We start from the raw sequence: 14,672 nt of genomic DNA, 5'->3' as shown, positions 1-14,672 counted from the left end.
AGGCCACAAAATAGAAGCCGCAGCCCCTGCAGAGAGGCAGCACCCACCTCTCCTGGTAGGGGTACGGGGCGCTGCGCAGGCTTTGCTCGGAGATGACCATCCTTTGGTACAAGGTTCCTGGGAAGGGGATAAACACTCGGGGTCAGAGCAGCAGGAGCAGCGCAGCTCCTGGAGCAGCCAGGGCTGCTCCCAGGTGTAGGGGCTGAGGTGGCTCTGCCAAGTCAGGGAACACCCACCGAGATGAGGCTAAACAGCCCAGAACTGGGCCAGAGCTAAAAATAGCCAAGGACAAAGATAGGCCAGGCTCCAGAAAAAGAAACCCCCTTCTATTCTGGGACAATTTCCTGTGTTTCCCTTCCTTTGTTTAGGGTATCATGAGCTTGGGAGCGGAGCTGGAAGCAGGAGGAAGAGCTCTACTGCTGGCCTGGTGTTTGGGGGCATCTGAGGAGCACCAGGGATCTCCGGATCAGGAGAGAGGCACTTCCCCCTCCCCCTGCTCAGGGGTGAGGATCCCTCCTCCTGCCCTGGCTCAGGGACAATGACCCTGTGAGCCCTGTGGTGCTCTGAGGGGGGAGATCCCCTCTCTCCACACTGAACCGTTCCTCTACCAAAAGTCAGGGGAGATAAAGGTGCCCCATGGAGCTCCAGCCAGAGCAGCGCTGGGGAGGAGTGGTTGGGGTGACGGGGGTGGGCTGAGCCTCCCCAAAATGGCACCAAAATTCCCCACCAGGTTTCTCCTGTTTCACCTCCCCCTCACAGGGTGTCTGCACCTTGCTCTGCTTTAAAGGATTGCTTTGGAAGGCTCCTGTTAAAGAGAACTTTAACGAGAAGGACTTTAATAAGAACAGAGGAAAAGAACACAGCCAAAAAGGAAACCAGGTGTTCTTGGGCTTGCTTCGCTCACGGGGCTGTTCCTGCAGCCACCGCTGACGTCTCAGTGGCCACAGCCTGGCGGAGAGCCCACGTGGGTCTGAGCCGCAATCCCAGATGGAAAATTCCCTTTGCAGGAAGGAGACACCTCAAAATGTACGGGGATGTCCAGGCTGGGAGCAGAACAGCTCGTTTCCCACAAAGAGGATGTCTGTGTATATAAACATCTATTGATATCTCTGGCATTAGGTGGGCTGGACTTGGCTCAGCTGTGCCTACACTGAGAGCAGGATGATCCCAAGTTTCTCTGATGGTAACAGAGGCTCAGCAGGCTGAGACCAGGAGAGGGGAACCCTCCCACCCAAACACATTCCCAAAACCCCAAATGTTTGTCCAGTCCCACAGGAATCCCAGCCATGGCTCAATGCATCAGGCAAAGCTCTTCAGGTGTGGAAATCCCCCAAAACTCCCCAAAATGAGCTGGGTTTGGCCAGGTTTTGATCTGGTTTGGGCTGGTTTAGAGCTGATTTTCTTCACACCACCCCTCGAGGGCCCAGCCCTCCCCTGTGCTGGGCAGGGATGGGGCAGGGGCACCCCCTTACCTGGGGCTGTCCTCTCCACCTTCAGCCTGCTGGCATAGGCCAGCCCAATGGTGCAGAAGGGCTTGGGCAGGGTCAGCAGCCTCTTGCAGAAGTCATAAACCCTGGCACAGAGCTCGTCAGGGATGCAGGGAGCCTGCAGAGGGACAGGGAGTGATCCCTAAATCTGCTCCCACACAGCCCTCGGGCTGGGAGGGCACCAAGTTCACTGCCCCAAACTCACCACGGGTTTAAATGCAAAGCATGGAGCAGGATCAGGCCCTGCAGTGGCTTGGGAACCTCCAGCAATACCCACTGGAGCTTGGGGACATTTTTTTTGGCCAGGTTGGGGCTTCCTGTGCCACCAGGCACTGAAAGGCCTCCAGAAAAGGGGTCAGGTGGAAGGACCTGGCACTGCCCGTGGCACAGGGACATGGGAAATGCACAGCTGAGCCCACCCGGGGCAGTACCAGAGCTTCGCTGGCTCTGAGTGGCTGTTCCAGGTTCTGAGTGGCTTCAGGTGGCCCCTGCTGTGACTCCTGATGTCCCTGGATGCTGCCCCAGTGAGGCCCAGGGTAGGTTCCTGTATCAATGTGTAGGTTCCCTTTACCAAGGGGTAGGTTCCCTGTATCCAGGTGTACACTCCCTTATCAAGGTGCAGGCTCCCTTATCAAGGCACGGGCTCCCTTATCAAGGCGCAGCTCACCTGTATCAAGGTGTACATCAGCGTGTGCAGCAGGGGGATGATGTAGTGCCGGAGGTCCCCTCGCTCTGCCTGTGGGAGCAGAGGGCACAGTCAGGTCCTGGCAGGGCGCTGGGTTGGGCAGAGCTGCCCCAGAGCCCCCAGCGCATGCCAGGCTCTGTCTCTGAGCCCGGGAATTCATCCTGGCTTAGGGGGGATCCCTGGGTCAGGGTGGGGTTTGGGATCCCTCCACAGGCTTTTAGGGTGGGCAGGATGTCCCTGGGGAGGTGCACAGGGGAGGATGGGAGAGGGCGAGCAAAGGTTTCCAACTGAGCTCATTGGGGAGCTCCTTTCCGCTCCTGCATGAACACAAAACCTCTGGGAAAAGCCTGGCCTGGGTTTGGTGGGGTGGGAGCAGAGGGAACAGGGAGGTGTTCCCGTCCTGGGTCCCCATCCCGGCCCATGGGAATCCAAGGGATGCTCCAGCCCCACCCTGCAGCCTGGTCTGGCTCTAACAACAGCTCCAGCATTGAGAATGCCCCTGGATAACCCTGGGAAAGAATTCCCACCCCTAAGATAACTCTGGCCCCTTTCCCCAGGGCCGCTGTGCTGGTGGAGCCGAGCTAACCAGAGCCGGTGGCAGCAGAGCCGGAGAAAACCTCAATAAACGAATAGCAGGGAACTGCTGAGTTGGGACCGGCCCTGGAGGAACTCAGGCATGAAATTGCTAAATTATCATCCCTGCCTGGTGCTGATGGCTCAGAGCTGCTGAGGAGTGAGAAAACCCACAAAAGCCCCAAGTGACAGGGATTTCCTGGAAGAGCTTCAGGGAGATGAAGGGAATTACAGAGCAAGAGGGCTGACACCCTCCTGGGCAAGGGAAGATAAGAGTGACAGAGTGATAACAGCTAGAGGGGAGGACTGGCCTGGCTTCTGCAGAGGAAAGCAGCCCTCAAATCCTCAGGGACAATCCCTGAATCCACAGCCAAGGCTGATGTGGATGTTCCTGTCTGGATTTGTGAAAGCCCCTGGATAAAATCCCTCTCCAGGGCACTGATGGAAGCTGAACTGCCTCAACACGAGACAGAGAGCCTGCAAACAACCCCAGAGCTGCTTCGGAGCAAGGAAACTGGGACTGGGGTTGGGATCAGGGCTGGGCTGGGAACTGGGATTGGGGTTGGGATCACTGCTGGATGTTCACAGTGCTGGGTGTGTGCACAGGGACCTGGGCTGGGCTGGCACCGGGGGGACACGGCAGTGCTGAGGGAGGTGACAGCTCCGCAGGGCTGCTCCAGCCTCCCAGGTCAAAGGAGAAGTAGCAGAGATGCAGAGAAAATGGCCCAGGGAGGTTTCTGGATGGGGGACAAGGAGCGGGGGCTCATCTGTGGGGTGAGGAGGAGGAGGAGGGGAACGAGGGCCCTGGGTAAACTGAGGCAGGCTCAGAAGATGACACGTCCCCAGACCACGGACGCGGTCACACCAGGATGCAGAGGCTGCTGAAGGTTCGAACAGACCAGAAGATGAGGTAAGAAATCGATGAAACCAAAAGCCCGCGCAGGTTTCCACCGGCGGCTCCAGGGCAGGGCACGGACTTGGGAGGGGTGGAAACGAGAGATGTGGGGGAGGAACTTCCGCTCTACCTGAGGGCACGGAGGGAGGGGTGGGGGAAGTTTGGGGTGGCTGGGAGGGTTTATCAGCGTAAGGGCTGCCTGCCTCGGGCTGCTGTGGCAGGGAGGAGCCTGAGGGGGCTCCTGGCTCTGCCGCGGCTCAGTGACACTGTAGGGACAAAGCATCAGCTGGGACAAGCCCTGGTGTCCCTCAGGGGTTTTCACTCTGTGCTGAGCCCCAGTGCCCAGCCAGGCCTCAAAGCCCTGAAACCCCTGTTTGAGGTGGAGCTGAGCCCCATCGCTCTGCCTCCCCCAGCGCACAACAACTGATGGCACAGCTCATGGCACAGCTCATGGCACAGCTCATGGCACAGCGGGGGCAGCCCTGCACTCAGGACACCTCTCCGAGGTGGCATTCCCCTCTCGGAGGTGGCACTCCCCTCTCCGAGGCGGCACTCCCCTCTCGGAGGTGGCATTCCCCTCTCTGATGTGGCATCCCCCTCTCCGAGGCGGCATCCCCCTCTCGGAGGTGGCATCCCCCTCTTGGAGGTGGCACTCACCCTTTCCAGCTCCTTCACCAGGATCCTGACCAGGACACAGCTGGTGCTGGGATTCTGGTCGATTTTCTTGTGCAGGGTCCATCGCAGCATTCCTGAGGAGTGAGAGCCAGGAAAGGTCGCCAATGGAGGGATCAGGGTGAGGTTTCACAGGGGAATCAGGGACCTGAGCACTGGAGCTGCAAAAATCCCCCCTGGGACGCTGCTCAGGCATCACTGAGAGCTAAACCAGGCTCCTCTTCCCTCTGCCTCCACCTCTGAGCCTCTGCAAGGGCCAGGCCAGCCCCTGCCCTGGGCCTGGGTGCAGCACTGATGTATTGGATCTAATTCTGGGAAACCCTTGGGAATGGCTCCTAGAGATCCTAGGGCTGGAGAAAAGCAGGGATGTGGAGTTTGCTTCCTGTTCCTCTGTTGCTCTGTTCGTGCCCAGCTGCTTTCCCCACCTGCCCCAAGGAATTTGGGATCCTACTGGTCCCAGCACAAGCCCCTGGCTGCCAACAGCTCACCCTCAGAGCGGGGACCACAAAACCTCTCAGCCCTGAGGATGCCAAGGCTCATTCCAGGCAAAATCGAATTTAATTAACTGTAAAATATTCTGTGTGCTCCAAGCAAACTCAATTTCTCAAACTTCGTTACGTTTCCCCAGGCTGTAACAGCTTCATCCTCCAAACCCATAACGCAGGGAAATAACCGAGTCCTCAGGGAGGCGCTGGGCAGGGCACGGCAAAGGAACATCCCCGAGGAGAGGGACAGCGGGACCGCAGCTCGGAGCTCGGAGAGCTGGACAGGGCTGTGGGAGGGGTCGGTGTCACAGCTGGGGGCTCTGCACTTATGTCGCAGCTTAATGCTGGCCCCGGGCGAGTGAGGGGCGTGCAGGGGGGGACAGAGGCTGCTGGGGCTGTGCAGGGGGGGACAGCCACACGGTGGTGACCGAGGCTGCTGGGGCACGGATGCAGCTCAGCAAGGATTTGGCACCTCCGGGAGAGGGTCAGGAAGGGCAAATGAGTGAAGCCACCGTATCCCCCTGCTGGCACTGAGAGGGGAATGGGGGGTGTTGGGGCCAGGCAGTGCCCAGCGGACCCCGGGCCGTGCCAGCCCCTCTCACCTCGGTCGCTCTGGCAGGACGGGTGGTGCCCGTCCAGCTCCCGCAGCAGCGCCCGCACCCGCCGCAGGATGTCCGACTCCACCTCTGCAAGGGACAACGGGGACGTGAGCCAGGCCAGCACCCCGGAGGGGACAGAACCCTCCCCACAGCCCTCAGAGCCCGGGTGAGCCGCGATGGAATCAACAGAGCTGTCCCCAAGGCCACTGGAGCGGCTCGGGAATGCCACCCCACGGACTGGTGGCCCTGGAGCCCAACTGGAGAGCGAGGTGCCCCTGCAGGGATGTGTGGCACAGAAGCTCTGCCGAGGACAGCTCACGCCTGAGCCGTGCAGAGCCCTCCTCTCCCCCCGGTCAATAAAACCCCTCACATCAGATATAGAAACCACCAAAACGAACCCAGAACGGGGCACTGGGGAGGAGCAGAAGCCCCTCAGCATTGGGCACTGCCCGGACTGAGCTGCTCTAAAACTCAAAAGTGTTTTGTCGGATCGGAGCGCTCCCCACTCAGCAAAGCTTTCGGCTGCCCCTGCAGTGCTTTGTGCCTCGTTTCCCATCTTCCAGCAGCACCTGCCAACGCCTTGGAAAGCACCCAGGTGCTTGAACAGAGGGAAATCGAGGTGTGAGAGGTCGGCAAGGGTTCATTCATCAGGACCCCCTCCCCAGCCCCCCGGGGGTTCAGCATCACCCACCTGGGCTCTCCATGGCCAGGCTGAGGCTGCAGCACGTGGGGGCACTGCACAGAGCTCCTCACTCCACACGGGCATGGCCTCACATCCGGGATCGTGCCTGCAGAAAATGAGGACACACTTGGCTTAGGTGGGGCTGGAGATCAGGGAGAGCACAAAGTCACCAGGACCCCGTGGGACCTCCCGTGGGGCAGAGGCAGAGCCCTAGGGGTGAGCACAGGCTGTGTTTGGGGCAGAAACCTCCAGCTCCAAGCTGATCCCAGTGGAATATTTGGCCCCCAAAGCATCTTGCAGCAAGGAGCTCCCCAGGGATGAGCAGCAGCATCCCTGAGAAGGGCAGGATCGGGATCCTCATCCTCCCAGGGTTTAAGAAATGTTCAATTTAAGCCAAACTGAGTCTGAAATGCAAGGTTCATCTAGGAATAAAAAGGAGGAGGGAAAGCCCGAATTCCCTTTATTTAAGATGTTTTTCTATTTAATTTGAAGAATTAGGGCCAAACTCCACCCAGGTAGTTCCTAAATCTGTAAATCTCCATCACCAAATCCAACAGTCTGCAGCTGCAGGAGGAGGACGGACACGTGTGGGAGTGTCCCTGCCATGCACCACTCGAGCCCCTGAGCATCCCGCTCACAGCAGCTCCCAGACACTCCTCAGAGGTTTCCTTTAACAGCCAGGACCGGGATGTGCCCGCTGGAATGTCAGTCTGGGGCACAGGAGAACATCAGTTAACCCTCCTCGTTTCCAAACCCACAGATCTCCCCTAGAATCCCAGGCTGCAGAAGGACAGGGAATGGTTCTCCCAATCCCTCCCGTGCACGAGGCACCAAACGCCAACAGCAGCGTGACACAGGGAGGAGCTGCTGGCACTGCCATTCCCAGGATTAAAGCTCTGCTGGAAAAGCACCGCGCTCCCGAAGCCGCGGGAGACCCCCGGGCTCTGCCCCCGAGGGCTGCGCCCCGGGCTCCTCTCGGCTCTGCTGCCGGAGGAAGCAGCAGCTGAATGTGGCTAAAGGTGTCGGTGGCTCCCCACATCCGCATCCTCCTGGCAGTGCGGGGGTGGGCGCTGCTGGCCACGGCCCGGCAGAGCTTCCAAATTTAGCAAAGACCAGCGCGAGCTCCTCCCGCCCGAGAAACTTTGGTTCTCGGTTCACCTGTCTGCTTCAAAAGGGCTCCTCTTCCTCCCTGGCAGCAAAGAGTGGCTGAGGCTGAGCCCGCGGTGCCTGTGCTTGCTCCCAGTGCTTGGGCCTCCCGCGAAAATTCAACATAAAGTGACAAAAACTGGTCCCCAGCACATTCAGAACCAGCCACGCTGTCCAGGGGAGGACAGGCAGGGGTCAGGGGAGAAGAGGATGAAAGCACACGCCCAGGAACAGGCTCTGAGGAAGGCTGGGGTCAGGCAGGGTCGTGCCAAGCTCTGGCCGCTGCTTCTCCCTCGGTTGTCAGCAGCACAGGAACCCACACGAGCGGAAAATCCCCCTTTTCCCTGGGAATGTTTTCTACCTGCTGTGCTCCCCGAGGGTGAGGGTGCCAGACCCTGAGCACTGACCGTGCCCCATCCCGACCCCCGCACGGCAGGCGGGGATGCTGCCGGCCCAGAGGGAGGGGAGCAGCGGCCTCCAGGCAGCCTCTCTGCCTGCCACAGCTCTCCTGAGAGGATCCCTGGCACGAGGAAGGGAAATCGTCCCCATTTCTGGGGATGGACCCTGCACTGGTCCCAGTGCCTGCTGGACTCAGCCCCTTTATCCGGGAACCCGTCGCTGCTCCCCAGAAGCCTGGGAAGGTTCCCTGATCCACACCGGGAGGGTTTCTCTGCTCTGTCCCCCTCCTCCCCCTGGGTCTCCTCCCTCCCCTGCGGCAGACACGAGGCACAGCTCATCCCAAAGCCGGGTGTTTTGCTGTCTGCCAGCTCAGCAAGACCAGAGCCTTCTCTGCATTCATCCCACTTCTTTGCAGAGCTGCAAATCTCCACTTCCTCTCCGCAATTCTTAAAATACCCGTGGCATCAGCTGGATTTTATGCCTTTTGCAGGAAAAAAATGAAACAGGAAGGGCAAGAAGAGAAGTGCCATTTCTCCCTTCAGGTTTCAATAATTCTGAGATTCGTAGTGCAAAAGCCCTTAGTGACCTAAAAGCCACCTTTCCCAAGAGTTTGGGGCAGTTGTGGGGAACATCTGGGTCTATTCTTAGAAGTGAAGGGCTTGGCAGTGAAAGTGCAGCTCACCCTGGACAGGGGCAGATAAACCCGTGGGTTAAGGGGAACTGCAGGCTTAAAGGGAATCCTCCTGTTCCAAGCTGCAGGTGCTGGAGACAGCAAGAGCAGGACCTGGCTGAGCACCCCGCAAGCGCCTCCTCAGCCCCTCCTCTGCAGGGCAGAGGGGGCCCAGGGTGGGGAGCAGTTTGTACGGCTGCTCTGTCTCAGCCCAGCTAATCCAAGGTGAAGTTCTGTCCCATTTTGGGATCCTCCAGCCTCTGCCTCCCTCCCACTTCTCCATCCTCCCCCTACTCATCCCTCTGAAGCTCCTTCCTCCCAAGCAGGGATCTCCGTTTGCTCAGGCCTGGGTGTGCACAAGGAAGCTGTCACCTCCCTCCAGGGTTGTCCCTTCCCTAATCCTTACAGGCAGGGAGGAACACTGGGGACAGCACCCCGAGTGCTGGGGACACCACCCCGAGTGCCGGGGGCACCGCCCCGAGTGCCCTCCCCCTTCTCTGAGGGCTGATCATGAGCAGGACAGGCACCAAGGCCATTGTCACCAGGTGGATTCCAGCAGATCAAACAACACTTCTGGGTGTGTCTGGAGGGTCCTGGGCACCAGCAGGTACAGCCAGCAGGTCACTGTCCCGGTAGGGTCATCGGTCCCCACACACAGCCCAGGCTGGGCTGCTCCTTGTCCTCCTTGAAGGAGGATCCACGTTCACTCACCCTTGTCAGGAACCACGGGAGGAACAGCTCATCCCTGGCCCCACAAAAAGGTATTTCCCTCTCAGCCCCGTGGCAGGGGTTGAAGCTCAGCCCTTTGTGAGGCCACTGGTATGAGATTGGAAATCCCACACAGAGGGACGGGGGTGTGTCCATCCAGGTGAGTCACTTCAGCCCCACCGTGAAGTGACTCAGGCTGTCCCCTGGAAATGTGGGGCTGCACAGCCCCCCAAAGCCCTCCTGCTCTGCCTCACAGGCTATCAGCACCGGCGGAAACACCAAACCCCAAACCCCCCGACCAGCTGAAGCACGAGAGGCACAGAAATAGCTGAAGCGAGGCAGAAATAGCTGAAGCCACGAAAGAAAACCCCAAACCCTGCGGTGGTGGGAGCCGGGCTGGCAGCAAACCAGGCTCCCCTGGGAAGCTCCAGCGTGTCCAGGGATCCTCTCTGCTCCCGGCACGCCCTGCCGTGGATCCCAAATGCCACCACCTGGAGCTGGGCTGGCACAGCAGCCTGGGGATGTCCCTGTCCCCCCTCCCCGTCTGCCCGAGGGCAGCGGTGCCACAGCGGCACACGGAGCACATCCCCTCGCGTTCTCCCGGTTATATTTATCCGCCCCAAAGCCATCTCCCCGCGCCTCTGCAGCCCGGGTTTAGCTACAAACTCACCGCCCGGGCACGGCTGAGCTTTCCCGGGGCTCTTTATCAGCTCCGCCACAGAGAGAGAGAAACGCGCGCCTCGCACCGGCACGGGAGAGCGGCTCTGCCTTCTCCCCATCCCACCGCAGTCACCGCCCCGATCCCAGCCCTTCCCACCCTGCCGCAGCCGCCCGGAGCAAGGAAGGATCTCACAAATACCATTGGCAGCGAGGGGCGAGGGCTCAGCGCCGGAGCGTCCCGCGGGAGCCGTGGGGAGCGCTCAGCCCGAGGGGACACACGAGCACACGGGCTCAGGGAGTGTCGTCATGGGATGACAAATGTCCTGGGGACAGCCCAAATTCGCCACCCCCTCGTGCCGCCCTCCCCCGTCTGCCCGCGGCTCCCCCGGGCGAGGCTGGTTCTGAAAGCGGCGCATCAGAGCCCGGCACGGCCCCGGGCACCCGCCCAGCGGGGCTGCCTCCTGCAGCTGGCACGGCTGGGGCACGGGGATGGGATGGGAGCGGAGGGGATGTGGGAGCTGAAGGGCCGCGTCCCCCAGGGCACGCTGGGGATCTGGCACTGCATCCTCTGGGCTGCTCTGAACTGCAGCTGGCAGCTCCCGAACACCGAGAAACAGCTCCAGCAGCATCCCTGACACCCCTTAACCCCTCACCTCCTCACCCCAGACCGGGCTGGAGCTGCAGGGGACCCCACCAGAGGCAGGTGGTGCATCCTGTTTGCTCTCTCCTCTTAGACCCTGTCCGTCTGCCAGTGCAGCATCCACTATTTCTGGCCTGGATCCCGACCGCCAGCACAGCTGCACAGGTAGGAAAGCAGGACAAAGGCAGCTTTCCAGCCTCCAGCCCTCCTGGCTGTGCAGGCAGCGGCAGCTCCAGGCTCCCTGAGGACCCTGGGCAAGGATAAACAGCGAGGGCAGGGTCTGCTCCTCGCCCTTCCATCAGCTGCCCCAGCACAAGGGGCCTCAGTTCAAATGAAAACCGGGCAAAACTTTGGGTATGAGGCTCAAACCCCACAGAAAGGACCCCTGCCTCATTTCTGGCCCCTTTGGACACGCTGCTGGAGAGGACAGACCCGCAGGAGAGCTGGGAGCCCCACGTGTGCTGGGGCCCAGCCTGAGCCCCCTCCTGCTCTGGTTTCCAGTTTGAACTCCAGCCCGGGCAGGGCTCTGGTTCCACACAGCTCTGAGATGAAAGCAGCTGCTCTCCCTTGGGCTCTTACAGCCAAGGAAGAGCATCTCGAGCCCCGACTCTGCTTTCCAGCACCTCTTTGAGGCTCCATTTGCCTGCTGGCTGCTCTGGGAAGGCATGGCCGTGCCAGGGGAGCCCTGCCCATGGAGGGGAGAGCAAGGGCGGCTCTTGGGGCCGTTTCAGTAACAAAACCCCTTCACGGGCCCTGCAGCGAGTGTTCCTCAGCCTCTCAGCTCTGCATGAGCCCCCAGGCATCTGCTGAAGCTGTGGAAGTCCAGCAGCTTCCTGGACACCACCGACTGTTTGGAGGCTTCCTTGCCAATGTCACATTTCATTCTTCCTAAGGAAAGGAATGAGTTTTCCGGAAACAGCAGCTTTTCAGATTTAGCATCTCTTTCCATCCCCAGAGCCGACTTTGGAAAAACAATCAGAGGGGAAAAATGCGTGTGATTTGAAATTCACTGCCAGGACTGTGCTCACAAACAGCCCAGGAGAGCACTGCCCACCTGAGGGGAGAGAAAAGCAGGGAGAGCTCAAACTCCCAAATGTGGCCAACCTGGGAGAGGCCAGGCTGCTTTCCTGGGGTGGGAGGGGCTGGGAGCTGGCACAGCTGTTCCCAGCCTCCCTCCAGACCCATTCCCTGGGCATTCCCTCCCTTGGACAGGACTGGCACCAGCACAGTCCCTGGGACAGCCCTGCACTGTCACAGACATCTCTGTCACCAGCTGGGAGAGAACAGCTCTGTGCTAGCAGCAAATCCTTACGGAATCACAGAATGGTTTGGGTTGGGAGGGACCCCAAAGCCCATCCAGTGCCACCCCTGCCATGGGCAGGGACACCTCCCACTGTCCCAGGCTGCTCCAAGTCCTGTCCAGCCCTCTCTTGGCACTGTGGGGACAGAGTGATGTGACAGGTGCTGGCAGGGAGGGCACACAGAAGCAGCCTAGAAAGGAAGGGACGAGGGTTTAGGGTTGCACCAGGACAACGAGGTCAATAAGAGGATTTGATTACAGGGCACAGGCACCAACAGCCCCCTCTGCTTTCAGCAGCACCCTGAAACTCCAGTCCGGCCTGGAGAATCACAGCAGGGACTCGCCCTCGATCAAACCCATCCAGCACAGATCTCTCAGACAGCAGCTCCCCTGTCCCAGTCACGCTTGGTGGCTGGTGCTGCCTTGAGGCGTGTCACACCTCAGAACGGAGGTGTGACTCAGCCTCCAGAGCAGCCAGGAACAGCAGCACCGCTCAGCAAAGCCAGAAGGTGGCAGGGAAAGGAACTCCTGAGAGCCCCAGGGGTGGGTGGGAGCTGCGCCAGCCTGAGGAAGGCTGGACATGACCAGAGCAAGGCCCCTCCGGGGTCAGCACTGTCCCAAGCACTCGGAGCAGAGGAGCCCAAGGGAAAATCAGAGTTTGGGTGCTGGGGAGGGGTCCTGCCCTCGTCCCACCACACCCAGTGGATGAAAGGTCACTGTGGCCCTGTCACAGCCGCAGCTGTGCCCACCCCAGCTGTCACAGGGTGGGGGGAGGTGGGAACCTGAATCCACCTGAGCTGGGGCACAGGGCCCTGCCAGGGGCCACGCACAGGCTGTACATGTCCCTGTCACCTGGGCAGTGACACCGCGTCCCAGCAGGGCTGCTCGGAGCTCACAGGAGCCCAGGGGGAGCCCTCTGAACACAACAGAGAACAGGGAAGTTGCTCCAGAGGGGATGTGCAGGTTGGGGCCTGGGCAGGAGCAGTCATGGCCCTCCCATGAGCAGAGATTCCCTCATTTCGAGGCAAAATAAGGAAGCAGAGTTTGTGTCACAGAACAACCTGGACACACAGTCCCACAAGGTCCAGGGAACTCCGATAAAACCCCTGCTGGCTGCCTGGGCCGTCTCACCAGGGCCGAGACACCCCTGTGTGATACTCAGAGATGATAACGCGGTCCTGGAAGCCCAGGGAAATTTGTTCCTGTGCTCAGGCTTAGCCAAGAGAAAGAATCCCAGAATCGTTTAGGTTGGAAAAGACCTCCAGGATCACCAAGCCAAAGCTTTAAGTGAAAGACAGAAAAGAAAAAGAGCTGCTGAGCTGCAAGGACGCTTGGAGAGCTCCCATGGGAGGGAACAGCATCCCGGGGAGGTGAATGGTCACGGTGAGATGGCTCTGACCAGCCAGAGGATGCCGAGGGAAGCGCTCAGGGCAGAAGGACGAAGCCCTGCTCGCTGCAGAGCTGGCTCATGTGCATTTGTTTGCAGCTTGGGCCCGAGCACGCAGCTTTTTGCTTCCTTTCTGGACGGGGCCCTGCTCTCTGCTCGTTATCGCCGCTGCCATTGCTCTTTATTGCCCTGTCACCGCTGCTCGGGGCCCCAGGGAGCAGCCGGGGCGCCGGGCCAAGGGCAGGGGAGCCGGGCAGCCATACGACCGCACAAACAGCGGGTGCCGGAACGTGCATCACCCCGGCCGTGCCAAAATCCCCGGCACAGCCCCCCGGGAACCGGGAGCCGGGACAGGGAGCCCCGGGGGTGGCCGGGGGTGGCCCGGGGCAGGTGACTGTCCCTTGCAGCTGGCAGTTGTTCCACACAGAACAAAGGGAGCCAGCACGGGCTGGTGCTGCAGCAGCCCCGGGATGGGGTGGAACAGCCCCAGCCGGGCTGTCCGTGGGGTGTGCGGGGGTGGCCGAGGGCCTGGGACGGGACCAAAGCCGCCCGTGTCCTCTCCGGGGCATGGGCAGCAAAGCCCCCACGCTCCTGCCTGGGCCAGGCTCCAGGGCAAAGCCATGGCCCAGCAGGATCCCGCTCGCTGCCAGCGGAGCTGGCACAAATATCCCTTTAGCAGCACATTCCTGATCTCCAGCACCATCGCTGCTCCCTCCCCCGATTCTTCCTGGGAAAAGGCATCGCTGCCCGCATCCACGGCTTTCCGGGCGCTTTCCCCCACGGCACTCAGCGCTCGTGCACACGGTGCCAGCCCCTAAACAAAGCCCTCCCCGGTGACAGAGCAGCCTGGGGAGCAGCGGCGGAGACGGGAGAGGCTGAGCCGCAGGATTCCCCACGCCCGGAGCCGGGAGCACCGCGCCCTCCGGGGCTCTTACCTTCCTCAGGGCGGGCACGGGGGGCCCAGGGAGTCACAGCCCCCTCCGAGGTCCCGGCCAGCGCGGGGGACACAGCAGGGTCCCGCAGGGGACATCGCGGGTCCGCCCTGCCCGGGGAGGGGTCGCGGGTGCCGGCGGAGCCCCCGCGGCTCCCGGGCTCTGCAGCCGCTTCAGAGCGTGCGGAGCAGAAAGGGAAGCGCGAGTTATTTCGAGACAACTTCCTCTTACACAGGGAGGTCCCGCAGTGACAGAGCTGTCCCCGTGTGGGTCTCCGGCGCCCGGCGCGCTCCGGACGGGCGGGAGCAGGGAAGGAGGCTCAGCACTGCCCTGGATCCAATCCCCTCAAACCAGCCCCGCCAGTCGGGCTGCTCTGGGACCGGCCTGTGAGCCCTGGCACCGCCCCTGGCACCGGCCCTGGCACTGCTGCCAACCATCCCAAACAGGGGCAATCCCTGCGCTGCTGCCGCCCAGCGAGGCAGAGCGAGCCCGGATCCTCGCACCTCCCAACAAACCGCGTTGCTCCGGGAGACCAGGAGTCCGTCCAAAGGCACTTCTGCAGCCGCCCGTTCCAGGCACGGTGTTTGTGCCTCTGCCAGCGCCTGCCGCCCGGAGCATCTCCCACGTCTGCTTTTGCTCAGAGCCCCTGCGGCTGCCCCGGCAGCTCCTGCCTGCTGCCAGCTCGGGATGCAGCCCGGGCAGGGATGCCCGGCCCCTCTGCAATGCGTTCACGGAGCAGTTTGACTCTGCCC

The 14,672-nt window shown here is 61.1% G+C and overlaps 1 protein-coding gene across 4 annotated transcripts in view; it reads right to left on the bottom strand.

The window, feature by feature from the left end:
- PIK3R6 (phosphoinositide-3-kinase regulatory subunit 6) overlaps nucleotides 1-14,672 on the bottom strand; it is a 29,963-nt gene that overhangs the window by 12,730 nt on the left and 2,561 nt on the right. The window contains exons 1-7 of one of the 4 annotated variants that reach the window (XM_048324003.1): nucleotides 13,924-14,191; nucleotides 6,088-6,184; nucleotides 5,400-5,483; nucleotides 4,298-4,389; nucleotides 2,155-2,223; nucleotides 1,473-1,605; nucleotides 48-117 (exon numbers count right to left, since the gene is read on the bottom strand). In XM_048324003.1, the coding sequence (XP_048179960.1) occupies nucleotides 48-117; nucleotides 1,473-1,605; nucleotides 2,155-2,223; nucleotides 4,298-4,389; nucleotides 5,400-5,483; nucleotides 6,088-6,100 (461 nt within the window). In that variant the 5' untranslated portion in view covers nucleotides 6,101-6,184; nucleotides 13,924-14,191. Of the gene's footprint in view, nucleotides 1-47; nucleotides 118-1,472; nucleotides 1,606-2,154; nucleotides 2,224-4,297; nucleotides 4,390-5,399; nucleotides 5,484-6,087; nucleotides 6,185-9,671; nucleotides 9,771-9,860; nucleotides 9,947-13,923; nucleotides 14,192-14,672 lie in introns of those variants that run through there. The other 3 variants (XM_048324005.1, XM_048324004.1, XM_048324006.1) reach the window with 3 other exon arrangements.

The sequence above is a fragment of the Corvus hawaiiensis genome, chromosome 19 (genome assembly GCF_020740725.1).
Source record: "Corvus hawaiiensis isolate bCorHaw1 chromosome 19, bCorHaw1.pri.cur, whole genome shotgun sequence".
Lineage (NCBI taxonomy): Eukaryota > Metazoa > Chordata > Aves > Passeriformes > Corvidae > Corvus > Corvus hawaiiensis.
The sequence above is the reverse complement of the archived record's forward strand: the minus strand, read 5'-3'. Positions and strand labels throughout refer to the sequence as shown.